At 38.4% G+C, this 18,719-nt stretch overlaps 1 protein-coding gene across 1 annotated transcript in view; it reads left to right on the top strand.

Moving 5' to 3' along the window:
- Positions 1-18,719, top strand: part of WDR44 (WD repeat domain 44) — a 114,772-nt gene that overhangs the window by 67,890 nt on the left and 28,163 nt on the right. Inside the window, exons 9-12 of the mRNA XM_036929949.2 lie at positions 473-579; positions 1,339-1,490; positions 9,758-9,896; positions 11,149-11,213. Coding sequence (XP_036785844.2) covers positions 473-579; positions 1,339-1,490; positions 9,758-9,896; positions 11,149-11,213 — 463 coding nt within the window. The remainder of the gene's footprint in view (positions 1-472; positions 580-1,338; positions 1,491-9,757; positions 9,897-11,148; positions 11,214-18,719) is intronic.

Raw genomic sequence — 18,719 nt, 5'->3', positions numbered from 1 at the left:
CATCTCATCTGTCACTAGGGTCTTTAGGCAGGTTTCGGGTTAGGTGGGGAGGCGGAGTTAGGGCCAAGAGCGCACGCGCGCGCGGGAAGCTAGTTAGGCCACGAACGTGGAAGTAACGAGGGAGGATGGAAACCTCCAGTCTGCGGCCGTCACAGGCCTAAAAGAGGCAAAAGGTCCCAACACCTGTCAGTTGATTATTATTCACCATTGAAAACCAGTGCTCTAGAGTGTATGATATTGTACATTGGGGGGAAGTGCCTATATTTCCTTTGTAGCCATATTGACTTGAATATATTTAGTCCGTAGAAAAAGGGTTTTGAATACTCAAAACCTACTAATTATGTAAAAAGAGTTATTTCAAAATAATGTATTTTAACCAATCACAGCTAATGAGATTAGCTGGGAATTGTTGAACTTTCACAGTTAATTGAGTTAACAAGAAATAATTTTGGGTTTTTATATTTTTGACAAGGACTCAACTAAAGAAGTTCCTAGGAAAATCAGTAAAGAGAGCAAAGCACCTTGCTGAGGAATATGGTGAACGTGCTGTAAATAAAGTAAAAAGTGTTAGAGATGAAGGTAAGTGAAGTAATAGAGCTTATCAACTGAAAAATTGATTTGTAATCATCTAAATTTAATTTATAGTTTATAAGAATCATTGTTTTTTATTGAAAGTAACAAACCTTTATAGCTAATACCTTAGGATTTCAATAAATCATGTTATTCTCACTGTCAATTTGATGCATAAGAAGAAAAATGAATTTATGCATCTCAAACATGAATCTGTACGTACTTTGTGACTATGGCTACCTGGAAGAGTTGAGCATTCATTGATCAGTTGTAATTAGTTTTGTAAGGTTATTTACTTTTTATAAATATTTTTAAATTTAGGTGATTTTTTCTGAATTTGCAGAGATGTTAACTTCCTATCCCTTTACGTAAATGTGCTCAATTTTTGTTTTGTATAATAAACCCTTACATAACTGATTATTCTCTACCAGACACTGTTCTAAGCGTTTTAACCTGTATTAACTCATTTAATCCACATAAAAACCCCATGGGATAAGTACCATTATTATCCCCATTTGATAGATGAGAAAGTTGAGGCACAGGAAGATAAAGTATCTTGCCTGTAGTCACACAGATAATAAGTTATGGAGCTGGATTTGGACCTAGGCAATGGTGTACCAGACTCCATGCTCCTAACTACTATGCTATTTAGTAATAGATTTTGCTTTTCCATTTAATGAATTTTCTTGGAAATCAGTAGACATGAGAATATGATAGTAGTTATATATACAGTAGCTAATGATTGATTTCTGTTGCTTTTCTACTTAGTGTTTCATACTGATCAAGATGATCCTTCATCAAGTGATGATGAAGGAATGCCATACACAAGACCAGTTAAATTCAAAGCAGCCCATGGTTTCAAAGGGCCTTACGATTTTGATCAGATCAAAGTGGTCCAAGATCTTAGTGGTGAACATATGGTAAGCAACTTTTTTATTTTTCAGGATTGACTCTGTTTTCATTTGGAGAAATGCTTTGGCTTCTGTAAAGCTGATCTCTTCTTATGTATGTAATTTTGCCAGCCTGACTCAAGAGTGAATTGATGTTAATATGAATTAATGAGTAGGTAATGCAGAGTCTATCTGAATTATTCAAGAAGTGACTTATTGAATAAGTAAACTCCTAGTCTTATATCATTAAGACAGCTGTTTAAAAGTATCAAGCTTTAAAGTAGTTAAATTAGAGAAGAGTCTATCACTTTGAAAAATGTTTAAAATATTCCCTGGTATATTTTAAGTAATTTAAACAAGTATTTCAGAAACTCAATATATTTTGTAAAGTACAAGCTAAAACAAGAAGACAGGTACAGCTACAAGTTCTCAATCAGAGTTAAAATGTACCAAAGTGGGGAAAAAGATGGCGGCATGAGAAGTGAGAGAGAAATCTCATCCCAAACCACATATAATACGAAAATACAGCAAATACAACTATTCCTAAAAGAGTGACCAGAAATAAGATTGCACCAGCCAGTCTACATCTGGGAAAAGACAACATCTCACAGAAATGGGTAAAGTAATAAAGCCCTGACCCGGCAGGACCTGCACTACCACAACCCCAGCTCACCAGCAGGAGAAAAGAGAATCAGAGCAGGGAGGGAGTAGAAGCCCAGGACAGCTAAACGCCCAGCCCTAGAAATCTACTCTGGGAGCACAAACCCACACTGCATGGTGCTCCAGAGATTAGAGGGGTTGAAAACCAAAGTCAGAGACTGAGACTACAGCTGCATGTGGTGAACAGGATCCCACAACTGGCTGCTCTGGGAGAAAAGAAAGGCAGGTGCTTTGAAAGACTTCCCAACAGTGAGAAGGTTGCTAAAGGGGCAAGGATTCAGGAGAAGGAACAGGTGGACAAAATCATCCTGGCACATTCAGCCCAGGTTGGGAACATTCAGGAGCTTCAAGTGCTCCATCCCCCTGGCTGGCAACACAGCCCTTAGGCCGCAATAAGCAGCCTGCCACTCCATCCTCCCCACCAGTACCAGCGCACAAACCCACTGCCCTCGCCATCGCTCCAGACAAGCCAGAGGGCAGCCAGCCCTGTCTACAGCAACTACATGGCTTAACTCAGAGGCTGCTCCCTGCATGTGGCTCACTGGCCCTGACAGTGGAGGCAGGCACTGCAGCCAAGAAGCAGAAAAGGGCTTTGTCCTCCTGGCAGGCACCAGCGCTATTCATCTGCAACCCCCACCATCGCTGCAGGCCAGCTAGAGGGCAGTGTCGCCTATGACAGTTAAGGGGATTAACGCAGAGGCTCCTCCCTGCACACGGCTCACTGGCCCTGACAGCAGAGGCAAGCACTGTCTGGGAAGGAGGAAAGGGCCCTGTCCTCCCGGCAGGCACCAGCGCCACTCACCTGCGAACCCCCCTCCATTGCTCTAGGACAGCCGAAGGGCAGCCCTGCCTACGGCACCTTAGGGGATTAACACAGAGGCTGCTCCCTGCTCACAGCTCACTGGCCCTGACAGTGGAGGCAGGCTCTCCAGACAAGAAGCAGGAAAGGGCTTTGTCCTCCCAGCAGGCACTGGCGCCACTCGCCTGTGACACCCGCAGTCGCTCCAGGCCAGCCGGAGCACAGCCCCGCCTACGGCAGCTTAGGGGATTAACACAGAGTCTGCACCCTGCATGAGGCTTACCGGCCCTGACAGCAGAGACACTCACTGTGGCTGGGAAGCAGGAAAGAGCTTGCTCTTTAGGGTAAATACCATCACTGCTTGCCTGCGACCACTGCCATTGCTCCAGGTACTGGACAGGTCCAAAGAGCATAGCTTCTGGGTACTACAGGGTGCCAACTACACAAACCTAATATTTCTCAATATCCAATAGGATTATGAAAAGGCACAAGGACATTGTTCAATCCAAAATCCCTCAAACACCAGAAAGAGGGCTCAGTGAAACTGAAATCACCAGTCTTCCTGAAAAAAATTTCAAAATAAAAGTCAATAAGAATGCTAATGGAGCTACAGAAAAATATTCAAAAGGCTAAGGAACGAATTCAGGAGGGAGATAGACACCTTAAAAACTGCAGTAGCTGAAATGAAACATATGGTGGAGGGATTTAAAAACAGATTAGATAAGGTAGAGGAGGCAGTACATGTAATAGAAATTAGAAAACAGGAATACAAAGAAGCTGAGGCACAGAGAGAAAAAAGGATCTCTAGGAATGAAAGAATATTAAGAGAACTGTGTGACAAATCCAAACAGAATATAAGGGTACCAGAAGAACAGGAGAGAGAAAAGGGGATAGAAAATATCTTTGAATAAATAATTGCTGAAAACTTCCCCAACCTGGGGAAGAAAATAGTCTCTCAGACCATGGAAGTACACAGATCTCCCAACACAAGGGACCCAAGGAAGATAACACCAAAACATAAAATAATTAAAATGGAAAAGATCAAGGACAACTACAGAGTATTAAAAGCAGCCAGAGAGAGAAAAAAAGTTCACCTACAAAAGAAAACCCATCAGGCTATCATCACATTTCTCAGAAGAAACCTTACAGGCCAGAAGGGAATGGCATGATATATTCAGTGCGATGAAACAGAAGGGCCTCAAGCAAAAAATACTCTACCCAGCAAGAGTATAATTTAAATTTGAAGGAGGGATTAAACAATTACCAGATAAGCAAAAGGTGAGGGAATTTACCTCCCACAAACCATCTCTACAGTGTATTTTAAAGGGATTGCTCTAGATAGAAGTGCTCCTAAGGCTAAATAGCTGTCACCAGAGAAAATAAAACCACAGTAAATGAAGTAGACTAATTAATAACTAACCAAAAGCAAAATTAAATCAGCTACCCACAGTCAGTCAAGGGATACACAAAGAGTACAGAATATGACACCTCACATACAAAGAGTGGAGGAGGAAGAAAAAGAAGGGAGAGAAACAATATCTTCAGATTGGGTTTATAATAGGATAATAAGTGGGTTAAGTTAGACTGTTAGATAGTAAAGAAGCTGCCCTTGAATCTTTGGTAAGCATGACTCCAAAGCTTGCGATAGCAATAAGAACATATCTATCCATAACCACCCTAAATGTAAATGGTCTTAATGCACCAATCAAAATACAGACAGTCACTGAATGGATAAAAAAACAAGACCCAACTATATGCTGCCTACGAGACTCACTTCAAACCCAAAGACATACACAGACTAAAAGTGAAGGGATGGAAAAAGATATTTCATGCAAACAATTGGGAGAAAAAAGCAAGAGTTACATTACTGGTATCAGATAAAATAGACTTCAGAACAAAGAAAGTAATAAGAGACAAAGAAGGACATTATAGAATGATAAAGGGGCAAGTCCTAAAAGAAGATAAAACCATTAGAAATATCTATGGACCCAACACAGGAGCACCTACATATGTGAAACAAATCCTAATAGAATTAAAGGGGAAAATATAATGCAATGGATTCATTTTTAGGAGACTTCAACACACCACTCACTCCAAAGGACAAATCAACCAGATAGAAAATAAGTAAAGAGACAGAGGCACTAAACAACACATTAAAACAGATGGGCCTACCAGACATTTACAGAACACTCCACCCAAAAGCAACAGGGTGCATATTCTTCTCAAGTGCACATGGAATATTTTCCAGAGTACATCGCATACTAGGCCACAAAAAGAGCCTCAGCAAACTCAAAAAGATTGAAATTGTACCAACCAAATTCTCAGATCACAAAGGTATGAAACTAGAAATAAATTGTACAAAGAAAACAGAAAGGCTCACAAACACATGGAGACTTAACAACATGCTCCTAAATAATCAATTGGTCAATAGCCAAATTAAAACAAAGATCAAGCAATATATGGAGACAAATGAAAACAACAGTGCAATGCCCCAACTTCTGTGGGAAGCAGCGAAGGCAGTTCTAAAAGAGAAGTATATAGCAATCCAGGCCTATTTAAAGAAGGAAGAACAATCCCAAATGAACAGTCTAAATTCACAATTAATGAAACTGAAAAAAGAACAAATGAGGCAAAGTCAGTAGAAGGAAGGACATAACAATGATCAGAGAACAAATAAATAAAATTGAGAAGAATAAAGCAATAGAAAGAATTAATGAAACCAAGAGCTGGTACTTTGAGAAACTAAACAAAATAGATAAAGCCCTAGCCAGACTTAGCAAGAAAAAAAGAGTCTACACACATAAACAGAATCAAAAAGGAAAAAGGAAAAATCACTACGGACACTATAGAAATACAAAGAATTATTAGAGAATACTATGAAAAATTACATGCTAACAAATTGGGTAACCTAGAGGAAATGGACAACTTTCTAAAAAATGCAACCACCCAAGACTGACCCACAAAGAAACAGAAAATCTAAACAGACCAATTACCAGCAATGAAATTGAATAGATAATGAAAAAACTACCCAAGAACAAAACCCCCATACCAGATGGCTTCACCGCTGAATTTTATCAGACATTTAGAGAAGAACTAATACCCATCCTCCTTAAAGTTTTCCAAAAAGTAGGAGGGAATACTTCCAAACCCATTCTATGAAGCCAGCATCACTCTAATACCAAAACCAGGCAAAGATACCATGGAAAAAGAAAATTACAGACCAATATCCCTGATGAACATACATGCAAGGATACTCACAAAATACTAGCAAACTGAATTCAAAATACATCAAAAAGATCATACATCATGATCAAATAGGATTCATTCCAGGGAAACAGGACAACATTTGAAAATCCATTAACATCATCCACTACATCAATAAAAAGACAAAAATCACATGATCATCTCCATAGATGTGGAAAAACCTTTGACAAAATTCAACACCCATCATGATAAAAACTCTCAACAAAATGGGTGTTGAGGGCAAGTATCTAAACATAGTAAAGGCGATATATGACAGACCCACAGCCAACATTGTTCTTAACAGTGAGAAGCTGAAAGCTTTTCCTCTAAGATCGGGAAAAAGACAAGGATGCCCACTCTCCCTGCTTTTTTATTCAACATAGTACTGGAGGTCCTAACCATGGCAAAGACAACACAAAGAAATAAAAGGCATCCACACTGGTAAGGAAGAAGTCAAACTGTCACTGTATGCAGATGACATGGTATTGTTCATAAAAAACCCTAAAGAATCCATTCCAAAACTACTAGAACTAATATCTGAATTCAGCAAAGTTGCAGGATACAAAATTAATACACAGAATGTATTGATTTCCTATACACTAACAATGAACTAGCAAAAAGTGAAATGAGGAAAACAATTCCATTCACAATTGCATCAAAAAGAATAAAATACCTAGGAATAAACCGAACCAAGGAAGTGAAATACGTATACCCTGAAAACTACAAGACACTCTTAAGAGAAATTAAAGAGGACACTAACAAATGGAAATTCATCCCATGCTCTTGGCTAGGAAGAATTATTATTGTCAAAATGGCCATCCTGCCTAAAGCAACCTACAGATTCAATGCAATGCCTATCAAAATACCAACAGCATACTTCAACGAACTGGAACAAATAGTTCTAAAATTCTTTCGGAACCGCAAAAGACCCCAAATGGCCAAAGCAATCCTAAGAAGGAAGAATGAAGCAGGGGGAATTGCACTCCCTGACTTCAAGCTCTACTACAAAGCCACAGTAATCAAGACTATTTGGTACTGGCACAAAAAAAAAAACCCACAGACCAGCAGAACAGAATAGGGAGTCCAGATATTAACCCAAACACATATGGTCAGTTATTATATGATAAAGGAGCCATGGATATATAATGGGGAAATGACAGCCTCTTTAACACCTGGTGTTGGGAAAACTGGACAGCTACATATAAGAGAATGAAACTGGATCATTGTCTAACCCCATACACAAAAGTAAACTCAAAATGGATCAAAGACCTGAATGTAAGTCATGAAACCATAAAACTCTTAGAAGAAAACAGGCAAAAATCTCTTCAATATAAACATGAGCAACTTCTTCATGAACATATCTCTCCAGGCAAGGGAAACAAAAGCAAAAATGAACAAGTGGGACTATATCAAACTAAAAAGCTTCTGTACAGCAAAGGACACCATCAGTAGAACAAAAAGGCATCCTATACTATTGGAGTATATATTTATAAATGACATATCCAATAAGGGGTTGACATCCCAAATATATAAAGAGCTCACATGCCTCAACACCCAAAAAACAAATAACCCTATTAAAAAATGGGTAGAGGATCTGAACAGATAATTCTCCAAAGAAATAATTCAGATGACCGATGGCACATTAAAAAGATGCTCTATATTGCTAATCATCAGAGAAATGCAGATTAAAACCACAATGAGGTATCATGTCACACCAGATAGTATGGCCAACATCCAAAAGACAAGTAACAATTGCTGGCAAGGATGGGGAAAAAGGGGAACCCTCCTACACTCATGGTGGGAATGTAAGTTAGTTCAACTATTGTGGAAGGCAATATGGAGGTTCCTCAAAAAACTAAAAATAGAAATATCATTTGACCCAGGAATCCCACTCCTAGGAATTTACCCAAAGAATACAAGTTCTCAGATTCAAAAAGACATATGCACCCCTATGTTCATCGCAGCACTATTTACAGTAGCCAAGATAGGGAAGTAACCTAAGTGTCCATCAGTAGATGAATGGATAAAGAAGAGGTGGTACATGTACACAATGGAATATTATGCTCAGTGAAATAAGCCAGGCAGAGAAAGACAAGTATCAATTGATTTCACTCATCTGTGGAGTATAAGAACAAAGCAAAAACTGAAGGAACAAAACAGCAGCAGACTCACAGAACCCAAGAATGGACTAGCGGTTACCAAAGGGAAAGGTATGGTGAGGGTTGGTGGGAAGGGAGACATAAGGGGATAAAGAGGCATTATGATTAGTGCCCATAATATAGGGGGGCACAGTGAAGGAAGTATAGCACAGAGAAGACAAGTAGTGACTCTATAGCATCTTACTATGCTGTTGGACTGTGACTGTAGTGGGGTATGTGGTGGGGACTTAATAATGGGGGAATATAGTAACCACAAGGTTGCTTATATGAAATGTTCATAAGATTGTTTATCAATGATATCTTAATTTAATAAATGTACCAAAGTAGATATAAAGTGTACAAATTATATCGTAGTTACCCCTGAAAATTCTAGGAAGGCAGAGAAGTAAGTAATAAACTCAGCACTGGATAAATAATGCAAATAATGCTGTGAGTCCTTGATCAGGGAATCTATTATATGTTTAGATATTAAAAGTTATCTTAACTGGAAGGAAGCATTCGTAATCCTATCAGATGGCAGCCAGATTGGAATTTAAATTTTGATGCTTATAATCTACACATAAGATGTGTGAGTTGATTATAGTATCTTCCTTCAGGAATCTGTTTGCTTATACTGTACTGATTCTCTTTCATTATTTCCAGTTTTCAGTAAAATCTCATTGTAGTATGCTCCAAATGACAAATTTCTTAATTTACTTTGTAGAAATGAATGTTCTTCCAGTAGATGAGCTGTGCCCTCTAACATGGATAATCTTTTTGATCTGCATAGATGTGTGTTATAATAATAGTTATAACAGTATTTGTTGTAATACAAGTAGGCGATTCCAGTTTAAGGGTTCACATTCTTTAATAGGCCCACAACACACACACACACTTCCCTACTGTTCTCAGTATCTGTCTGGGAATTCTTAGCCATATACTGTGAAACCTTGTTTCTGGAGAGAAAAACAGGACGAGACCACACCATTCCAACACTTCTAAATGCCCAGTGCTCTGAAAGTCCCTGCTAAGGTGGGCCTTACAGTTTCCTCAGCCCTGGTCAGGAGTTGTCAGTGCTATGCTCAAGGCTCTGCTCCCTTCTATCCCAGCTCCTCTTATATTCAGCTAGGAGACAGATCCTAAAATAGGATTTGAGCCTTTGAATGGAAGATTTCTGGCCACCTCAGAACTCCCATTTCCATTAATATACAAACAAGATTTGGGGTCTTAAAGTTGTTCATTTAGATCATGGCAAACTGCAACGATCTTATCCCACCATTCTTCTAAAAGTTCCTCCTTGCAGTGGTAATGGCACCTTTGGACTGTTGGCCTTTAGTGGTGTTAGTAATGTGACATTATTTTAGTATGTATAATTTGGCATAATTTTTTACTTTGGCTTAAAAATTATATCTCAAGTTTCAAAGTAATTAACTTTGAACATGCTTTTGTTTTCAAAGGGAGCTGTTTGGACCATGAAATTTTCTCACTGTGGCCGATTACTTGCCTCAGCTGGACAAGACAACGTAGTAAGAATATGGGCTTTAAAAAATGCTTTTGACTATTTCAACAATATGCGAATGAAATACAACACTGAAGGTATTTTTCATTTATTTGTGGGCTTTAACAATCCAGAAACATCTGGCATTTTTTCATTTCAGGTATAATGCTCTCTTATCTGGCAATCATTTGCAACAACCATTATTTTCCATAATTGCCATAAACCTAAAAGTAAGAGAAATCAGCAGCAAAAAGCATCTAAACCCAGTGGGATAAGCTACCACAAAGCTTTTGAATTTATCCCTTTTCAGGTGTAGTGCAGAGTTAATCTCATCAACTATTGAGAACAAAGTTACTTTGTTTCCCCTGACACCCTTAAGTTCTAACCTAGGTTAAAATGAAATTATATGATTAATGTAGAAAAAGAATGAGAGTAAGTAAAATCCAGTAAGTAAAATGTGATTAAGGAAATATAGCCATAGAAAGTAAATGTGAATTGTCAATACATAGAAGGGTATGTGAAAAATTGGTTAAATGGAGAAAGAGAACCCTCAAAAGATGATGTATGTACACAATGATTACAGCTATGTAAAATATTTCTGTAAGTTAACGGGAACATATGTAGAATTGATGTAAATAGGAGCTTTAAGTTTATGGGATTTTTTTTTTGTAATTATTTAACTGCAGTAAATTTTCTCCACAAAACCACTCCTAATCAACCAAGGCTGAAAACAAGAAGTTAAAGGACAGGGGAAAGGAGAATTAGAGGCAGCCATGGGTAGGAGTATATATAGCCAAAGCATCAATTTGAGGAACAGAAATCTAGGGAGATAACACTGAACTGGCAAGCAAGGCCCTGTACACTTTAGTAGTTTTGTGGGTATTGCTTGCATTATGTTATAATACATAATCAAAGATAATAATGAGTTGACAGAAGTTTAAACTGTTCACTGTATGTTTCTTTTATCGCCCTGCCTGGAACAGAAAGACTGTTTTCAGTGGTCCTTGAGACTTACCCCAGCCCAGAACCTTTTGGCCCCTTAATGTTCATCTTGCTAGTTGTTATAATTAACAAGAATTGTATTCACTGTGAAAATGAGGATTTAACACTATTTTATTAAATTGGAGAAAAGGTGAAGCTGTTTTACAATGACTTTATATAAAAATGATAAAAACAAGTATTTGGTGCTTAAAAAGTTAAGGCTTTCCTTCTTTAGAAAAATGTGTTTTTCCAGAATGTTAAATTTTATGACTGTTAATTAGGTATTACTGTGTTGTTATTTCTGATAGATGTTTTGTGTGTGTGCACATGTGTGCATTCTTTTTGTTAAAATTATTATGTTGTTTTTAGGACGTGTGTCCCCGTCACCTTCTCAGGAAAGTCTAAGCTCATCAAAATCTGATACAGATACAGGGGTATGTTCATTATCTTATGGTTAATATTATCAAATACTGTGTGATTTGTTTACTATAAAGTACCTTATCAGAAATTACAGTTGCATGAAAGCACTTAATTAAAATAAAGATGCATTGGAAACAAGAGTTTCTTCTATTAAAATTGGTAAATGAAAAATTCTGGGGTTTAAAGGATGTCAGACAGTGAATAAAATTACTCAAGCTACCAAATTACTAATGTAAACTTAAATAAAACAAAATTCCCTCTCCTGAGGTCCATGTTTGATTTTTTTATTAAATCGTAGATAAGTGAAGAGGAAATTAAAGAAAAAAGATTCTGAAATATTTTAATTTTTCCATCCTTTAGGTTTAATAAATGCTTTATGATTGTTTTAGGTAGTTTAAAATACCTTAATTTTCATTTGGTCTCAGAGCTAGAAGGTTATATAGCCAGTTTTAAACCTAAAAAAACAGAATTCAAAATATTCTAAGCTGTCCGCTCTGCTTTTAGTGTATTGAGGTAGGCAAAGGTGATGTAAACAAAGAACTTAAAATGTCCACTTGCTCAACAATATTTTCCTGGAATTCCATTGGCTATGCAGTATTTGTCACCAATTTTTCTCTACTCTGTTGTCCATGGTTCTGTTTTCCCTTGTTCTCTTCCTATATCCCTTTGTGTCTTCCATTTCACCCCCTTAAATGTTGCTGTTTCTCAGGGTTCTGTCCTTGGCCATTCTCAGGAGACATACCACTCACTGCCTCTAGTCTTGAACTGGCTTTAGGTCCATAATTCTTACTCCCTTTTAATAGCTTTATGTTTTATGAACAGAAATGAGATCCTGTTATGCATGCTGCTCTTTTCATACAACAGTATATATAAGATCTCTCCACCTACATGTTCTTCAAGCACATCAATTAATAGCTTTAAAACTGAACTCCCTCAACAAATGTTTTTTGAGTGCCTGTTACATGTGCCAGACAGTGCTAGATCCTGCAGAATCGTAAGAGACATATTCTCTGGCCTCAGGGACCTTGCTGACTAGTGAAATAGATATATCCACAGTTACAGTATTGGATGGTAATATTCTACAGAAGGTACTGCACAAGTATAGGAGTTAGCCTTATGAATCAGGGTGTCAGGAAAAGCTTCCTGAAGGCTTTGATGTTTGAGCTAGGAGTTAACTGTATGAGAGAAGGAAAGAAGGGGCATATCAGAGCTAATAGCAAATGCAAAGGCATGGAGGCTGAAACAGCATGGCATGTTATAGGTACTATAAGAAATTCCATGTGGCTGGAGCAAAGGGTGCATGTATGAGAGTTGTAGGAGAGGTAGGCAGGATTGGGATTTTAAATGGCCTTTTCTGTTAAACCAAGACATTTGAACTTCATCCTGCAAGCTTCTGGAGAATCCTTCTTTGAAGGATTTCAATCAGAAGCTTAATTAAAATGTTCAGATTTTTAGAAAGACCATTCTGGTAGTACTCTGAAGGATACATTGGACAGAGGCTCCAGCCTAAAGGCAGGGAGACCCACTTAAGAAGCCATTAACCCAGCAGAGAAATGGGTACTTAGATTATGACAGAGGATGATAGCAGTGGGTCTGGAAACCATGAAGATGAGCTGAAGAGATATAAAAGAAGTGGGATCTCTAGCATGTGGTGACAGGCTGGCTGGGGTGGTACATGAGTAGTCTACGATGATTCCCAAGTGTCTGGCTTGAGTAACTGACTAAATGTTAATAGGCACTTACATAAATATTTTTATTATTTACCCACAGCTCTGTCTCCTCTTTTGAAATTTCTTTAATGGGATCAGTGTCCATATCTTTTTAACTCAGTCAGAAACACTCTCTTACTTTCTCTTCCTTACACACATATCAGATTAGCTACAAATTCCTGTCCACTCTACTTGCATGTACAGCTGCCCATGGAATCTGTCCCCCAGCCCCCATTGTCACTTATATCATCTAGACCTTTGACACTCATTTAAATGTTTCCTCTAGCTTTCTAATTAGTTTTCCCATCTCTGGTCTCTACACAATTCATGTTCTATACTGCCATCAGCTATATTTTTCCAAAATACAGATCTAACTGTGCTATTATGTGGTTCAAAATCTCCTGGTGGCTCCTTGTCACCTACAGAATAAGGTCCTTCCTACTAATATTGCTTCATCTTACCTTTCAGACTCAGTTACTAATTGCCTAGTGCCTGTGCATCTTACTTGCCATGCTTTATATAGGTCTATACCCTAAACATTCCTTCGCTTTTATGTCTTTGTCCATATGCCATATGCCTTGCTGGGACTGCCCTGACTGTGCCCTTTCCTTACGATGCAAAGCCCTACTCATCCTTCCAGATTCAGCTCAAATATCTTCCCTTATTATTTTCCCTGAATCAAGCAGGCATAATTGTTCTTCATTTGTGTTCTGACAGTACGTCATATGTACTTTGACATTGATACTACCACATATGTCTTTCTTGGCAGTTTTTCTCACTGACTAGGCTCTGGGCTCATTTAAGGCAAAGACCTGTGCTTCACAGATCTTTGTATCCTTGGAACCTAACCCCATGCCTGACTGTGGTAGGCCTGAATTAGTGTTGAATTCCTCTTTCTTTGCCTTGATTTCTGTTTCCCTTATGTGGATGTCTGCAGTCTCCCTCCTTTCTATTCAAAGCTTGCCCAGTCTTCAAGGCACATTTCCTCCACAAACTCTTCACTGACTAGGGAAATTTTTAACAGTTTTAGGGGGGAAAGGTTTGCTTTTATTAGTTTAATTCACCCTAAAGTTTCCAGGCATTGATTACTCTTAAAAACAGGGACTCTTTATACCATCTTATATTATGCTTATTTCAACAATCATACAGATCCTTAACTACTTCCATCTATCACTCTACCCCAACCACCAGCAAAACAAACAAACCCACTACCTACCTTAACTCCCAATCTTGTTGGAATAGAAGGCCTTTTAAATGAGGGACATAGTAATTCTTTGACACAAAAAAAAGTGACTCCATGAGCTTGTTTTCAGGAGTAGTTGATACCACTTATACCTGTTTTCAGGAAAAGATCGTTTGGGGTTTCTTTCACTTCAGTCATTCTGTTGGGGACAGTTATAAGTGGCCTCTATTTCATAGGCCTTTGGAGTTTGGTATCTGGTATTATCTCTGAACCTAGTGCTAGCTCCAGTGGGGCACAGTAAGCACAATAGGATTCATTTTCCTGATGTGTTCTTTTTTTCTTTTTTCTCATAATAGTGATATATTTATCTCTTGAACTACATTCTCACTCTTGTCTTCTCAGCATCCATGTAAAACAGAATGAATAAAAGTACCTAAGGTACAATTGGGCATACAGAATGACACACCAGGATCACTCACCTAGTCATTGGTCATGCCAAGCCTAGAATTCGGGCTGTTAGCAGTTTCTATTGATGTCCAAAAGTAGTTCAAGAAATGTAAGAAAGGAAGAGGGGCATGCTTAGTGTGCTCCGTTATGTAAAAAATTTGTAAATTTTCTTCTTGACACTAGAAGTCTTGAGTATGCTTTTTACTTAGATATTAATACTTTTCTTGGGTAAATTTATGTTTAGTGTGCTTGATTAGTGGAACATCGTCAATAAGGGTGTTACAGCATTTAACTGCTGCTTAAAAATTTTTGTGAGGAGGTTGTAGGAGAGGAAACAGATTTCCTTTACACTTCTTAGGTTCTGCAGCCAGGATCTACAAAACAACCTGACACAAGACAGATTAACAGGAGAAACAGTTTATTGCATATGCATATGGAGGCCTTCATAGAAAAATAGTTAAGACCCAAAGAAGTGGTTAGACCTAGGGGCTTATTTCGTTTTAACAAAGAGCAATAAGTTTACAGAGAAGTGACAAAACAGAGGAAAAGGGGTTTAGGCTTTTAAGGGTGGTGAATTGTGGAAAGATAAATATATTGGGGGAAACTAATGGGAGATAAGGGTTATTTAATAACGTTCTGTTTATGCGGATCTGGCGCTATCTCCAAAGATAACATTCCTCCCTGGCAACGGAGGGGTGAGGGGGAGACACTGTCACAAAGGAAATGTTATGCTCCGCCTTCAGGTAGAATGGGGGAGGGCAGGGACTTTTTGTGTCTGTTTCTTCTCACTCGCCTTCAACTCAAAATAATCCTTATGCAAAGGGACAAATTTTGAGATGATAAATTCCAATTCCCCTCAGGATCATTAGAATCTGAAACCTGGATGAAGAGAGTTAACTGTAAAAGAGTGAGAGGTAATTTTGGTGAAATTGTACATATGGAGCATTTTATTAAAAATATGCATTTGCTTAGATTTGGTTCTGTAAACAATTATTAATTGCCTACAGTGTGTTAGGCACTGAAATTATAAAGATAAAATGGATAGTCCATGCCAAGGAACAGTACATGGGGTAAGACAGACAACAACAATAATAATAAATGTTCAACACAGAGACTAAGTTACCATTTTACCAAAATAACCAGTCTTTGGACAGTGTGCTTAATGTCAGTTAATTTTTTAACAGCCATACCATACCATCTCTTGAGTTAGAAACTCTGATCACTTTTTACCTTCTTCTCTCCCTCTTAAGTCTGCTCATTCATCAAATCCTGCCTGCTCAGTCTCAGAAAAGTCTTTGGAATCCGGCCATTCCTTTCATTTCCACTTCTATAATCCAGGCCTTTATCTGGACCATTGTAGCTGTTCTCCCATATTCCAGTCTTTGTCAGCAGAACTACTTTCCTATAAAATAAATCTGATCGTATTACTCTTCTGTTTAAGCACTCCTTTAGGCCTTTTTTCCTGTAGAATTAAATCCAAATTCCTTAGCATGATTCAAAGTCGTTCAGAGATCAGCCTGACCTCAGCTCTCATTGTTATTTCCCACCCTTCCCTCTCATAAACCATATGTTCTGAGCCACTCAGTTGTTCATTATTGTCCCAACAAAAATGTCAGGCCCTCTGTTGATTCCATGTATTTATACACACACTTTCCCTTTGCCTGGCAATTTCATTTAAGACTCAAGTTTCTTCACTGAAGCATTCATTCCTTCATCTACTGTGTAATTACTCATACGTCCCTCGCTGTCCCCATTGTACTTCACCCATATTTCTGTAAAAACACTTACTACACTGTATCAGTTGATGTAACAACAGCTAACATTTTATGAGCCCTTACTGTATGCCATGTACTCTGCTAAGTCCATTTTATGTCTTACCTCATTTAGCCTCAGAGCAGCCCTGGTACTGTTGTGAGGTACTGTTAAGAACCCTGTTTTACAGATGAAGAAAAGAAGACTTAGAGGTGTTAATTAACTCAGCAATTTCATACAGTTGGTAGATACAGCACCAGAATTAGAACCCAGCTCTGAACTGTCTCTAGAGCTTATGCTGTTAATAACTATGCTTCACCAGTTGGCATCTTAAAGTGTGACACTATGTCTTCCTTTAGTCCACAAATACTTATTGAATGCCTACTATGTGTTAATCACTGTTCTAGGAACTAAAAGTAATGGTACTGAACAAAAGATACAAAAATATCTGTTGTTTCAAAGCTGAAATTCTAGTGGTGGAAGTCAGAGAAATGCAGTAAGTAGATTTTGCAATATGTAAGAAGGTGATAAATTTCATGGAAAAAATAAAACAGAAAAAGTGGGGCTACAGGGAGTAAATAAGGTGGACAAGGAAAACTTCGCCAAGAGGTTGTCATCTGAGCAAAATCTGAAGGGGTGAGGGAGGGATCATAAGGCAGTCTGGAGGAGAAGAGCATTTCGGGTAGAGGGAAAGGCAAGTGATACTGCTGTAAGGAAGGAGTTCTGGTATGCTTAAGAAACATCACTGAGGCCTAGGTAGCAAAAGCCAGTGAGCAAGGGGGACAGCAGTAGAAAATGAAGTCACAGAGGTGTGGCTGGAGCAGTCATAACATGTAGGCAATTGCAAGGAGTTTGACTTTTGCTCTGAGTAAGATGGAAGCCATGGAGGGTTTTTGAAAAGAGAATGACAAAATTTGACATATTATTTTAAGTCCCTGGTTTTTTGTTGTTGTTGTTGTTGTTGTTATCATTAATCTACAATTACATGAAGAACATTATGTTTACTAGGCTCTCCCCTTCACCAAGTCCCCCACACAAACCCCATTACAGTCACTGCCCATCAGTGTAGTAAGATGCTGTAAAATCACTACTTGTCTTCTCTGTGTTGCACAGCCCTCCCCTTCCCCCCACCCCCACACATTATACATGCTAATCGAATACCCCCTTTCTTTTTCCCAACCCTTACCCCTCCCTTCCCACCCATCCTCCCCAGTCCCTTACCCTGTGGTAACTGTTAGTCCCTTCTTGGGTTTTGTGATTCTGCTGCTGTTTTGTTCCTTCACTTTTTCTTTGTTCTTATACTCGACATAAGAGTGAAATCATATGGTATTTGTCTTTCTCTGCTTGGCTTATTTCACGGAGCATAATACCCTCTAGCTCCATCCATGTTGTTGCAAATTGTAGGATTTGTTTTCTTCTTATGGCTGAGTAATATTTCATTGTGTATATGTACCACATCTTCTTTATCCACTCATCTACTGATGGACACTTAGGTTGCTTCCATTTCTTGGCTATTGTAAATAGTGCTGCGATAAACACAGGGGTGCATCTGTCTTTTTCAAACAGGGCCGCTGCATTCTTAGCGTAAATTCCTAGAAGTGGAATTCCTGGGTCAAATGGTAAGTCTATTTTGACCATTTTGAGGAGCCTCCATACTGCTTTCCACAATGGTTGAACTACTTTACATTCCCACCAGCAGTGTAGGAGGGTTCCCCTTTCTCCACAACCTTGCCAACATTTGTTGTTGTTTGTCTTTTGGATGGTAGCCATCCTTACTGGTGTGAGGTGATATATCATTGTGGTTTTAGTTGGCATTTCTCTGATAAGTAATGATGTGGAGCATCTTTTCATGTGTCTATTGGCCATCGGAATTTCTTCTTTAGAGAACTGTCTGTTCAGTTCCTCTGCCCATTTTTAAATTGGATTATTTGCTTTTTGTTTGTTGAGGTGTGTGAGCTCTTTATATATTTTGGATGTCAACCCTTTATCAGATCTGTCATTTAGGAATATATTCTCCCATACTGTAGGTTACCTTTTTGTTCTATTGATGGTGTCCTTTGCTGTACAGAAGCTTTACAGCTTGATGTAGTCCCACTTGTTCATTTTTGTTTTTGTTTCCTTGCCTGGGGAGATATGTTCATGAAGAAGTCGCTAATGTTTATATCCAAGAGATTTTTGCCTATGTTTTTTTCTAAGAGTTTTATGGCTTCATGACTTACATTCAGGTCTTTGATCCATTTTGAGTTTACTTTTGTATATGGGGTTAGACAATGATCCAGTTTCATTCTCCTACATGTAGATGTCCAGTTTTGCCAGCACCATCTGTTGAAGAGACTGTCATTTCCCCATTGTATGTCAATGGTTCCTTTATCGTATATTAATTGGCCATATATGTTTGGGTTAATGTCTGGAGTCTCTATTCTGTTCCA

Source organism: Manis pentadactyla, chromosome X (genome assembly GCF_030020395.1).
Source record: "Manis pentadactyla isolate mManPen7 chromosome X, mManPen7.hap1, whole genome shotgun sequence".
NCBI lineage: Eukaryota > Metazoa > Chordata > Mammalia > Pholidota > Manidae > Manis > Manis pentadactyla.
This window is presented reverse-complemented; position numbering and strand designations above follow the sequence as displayed.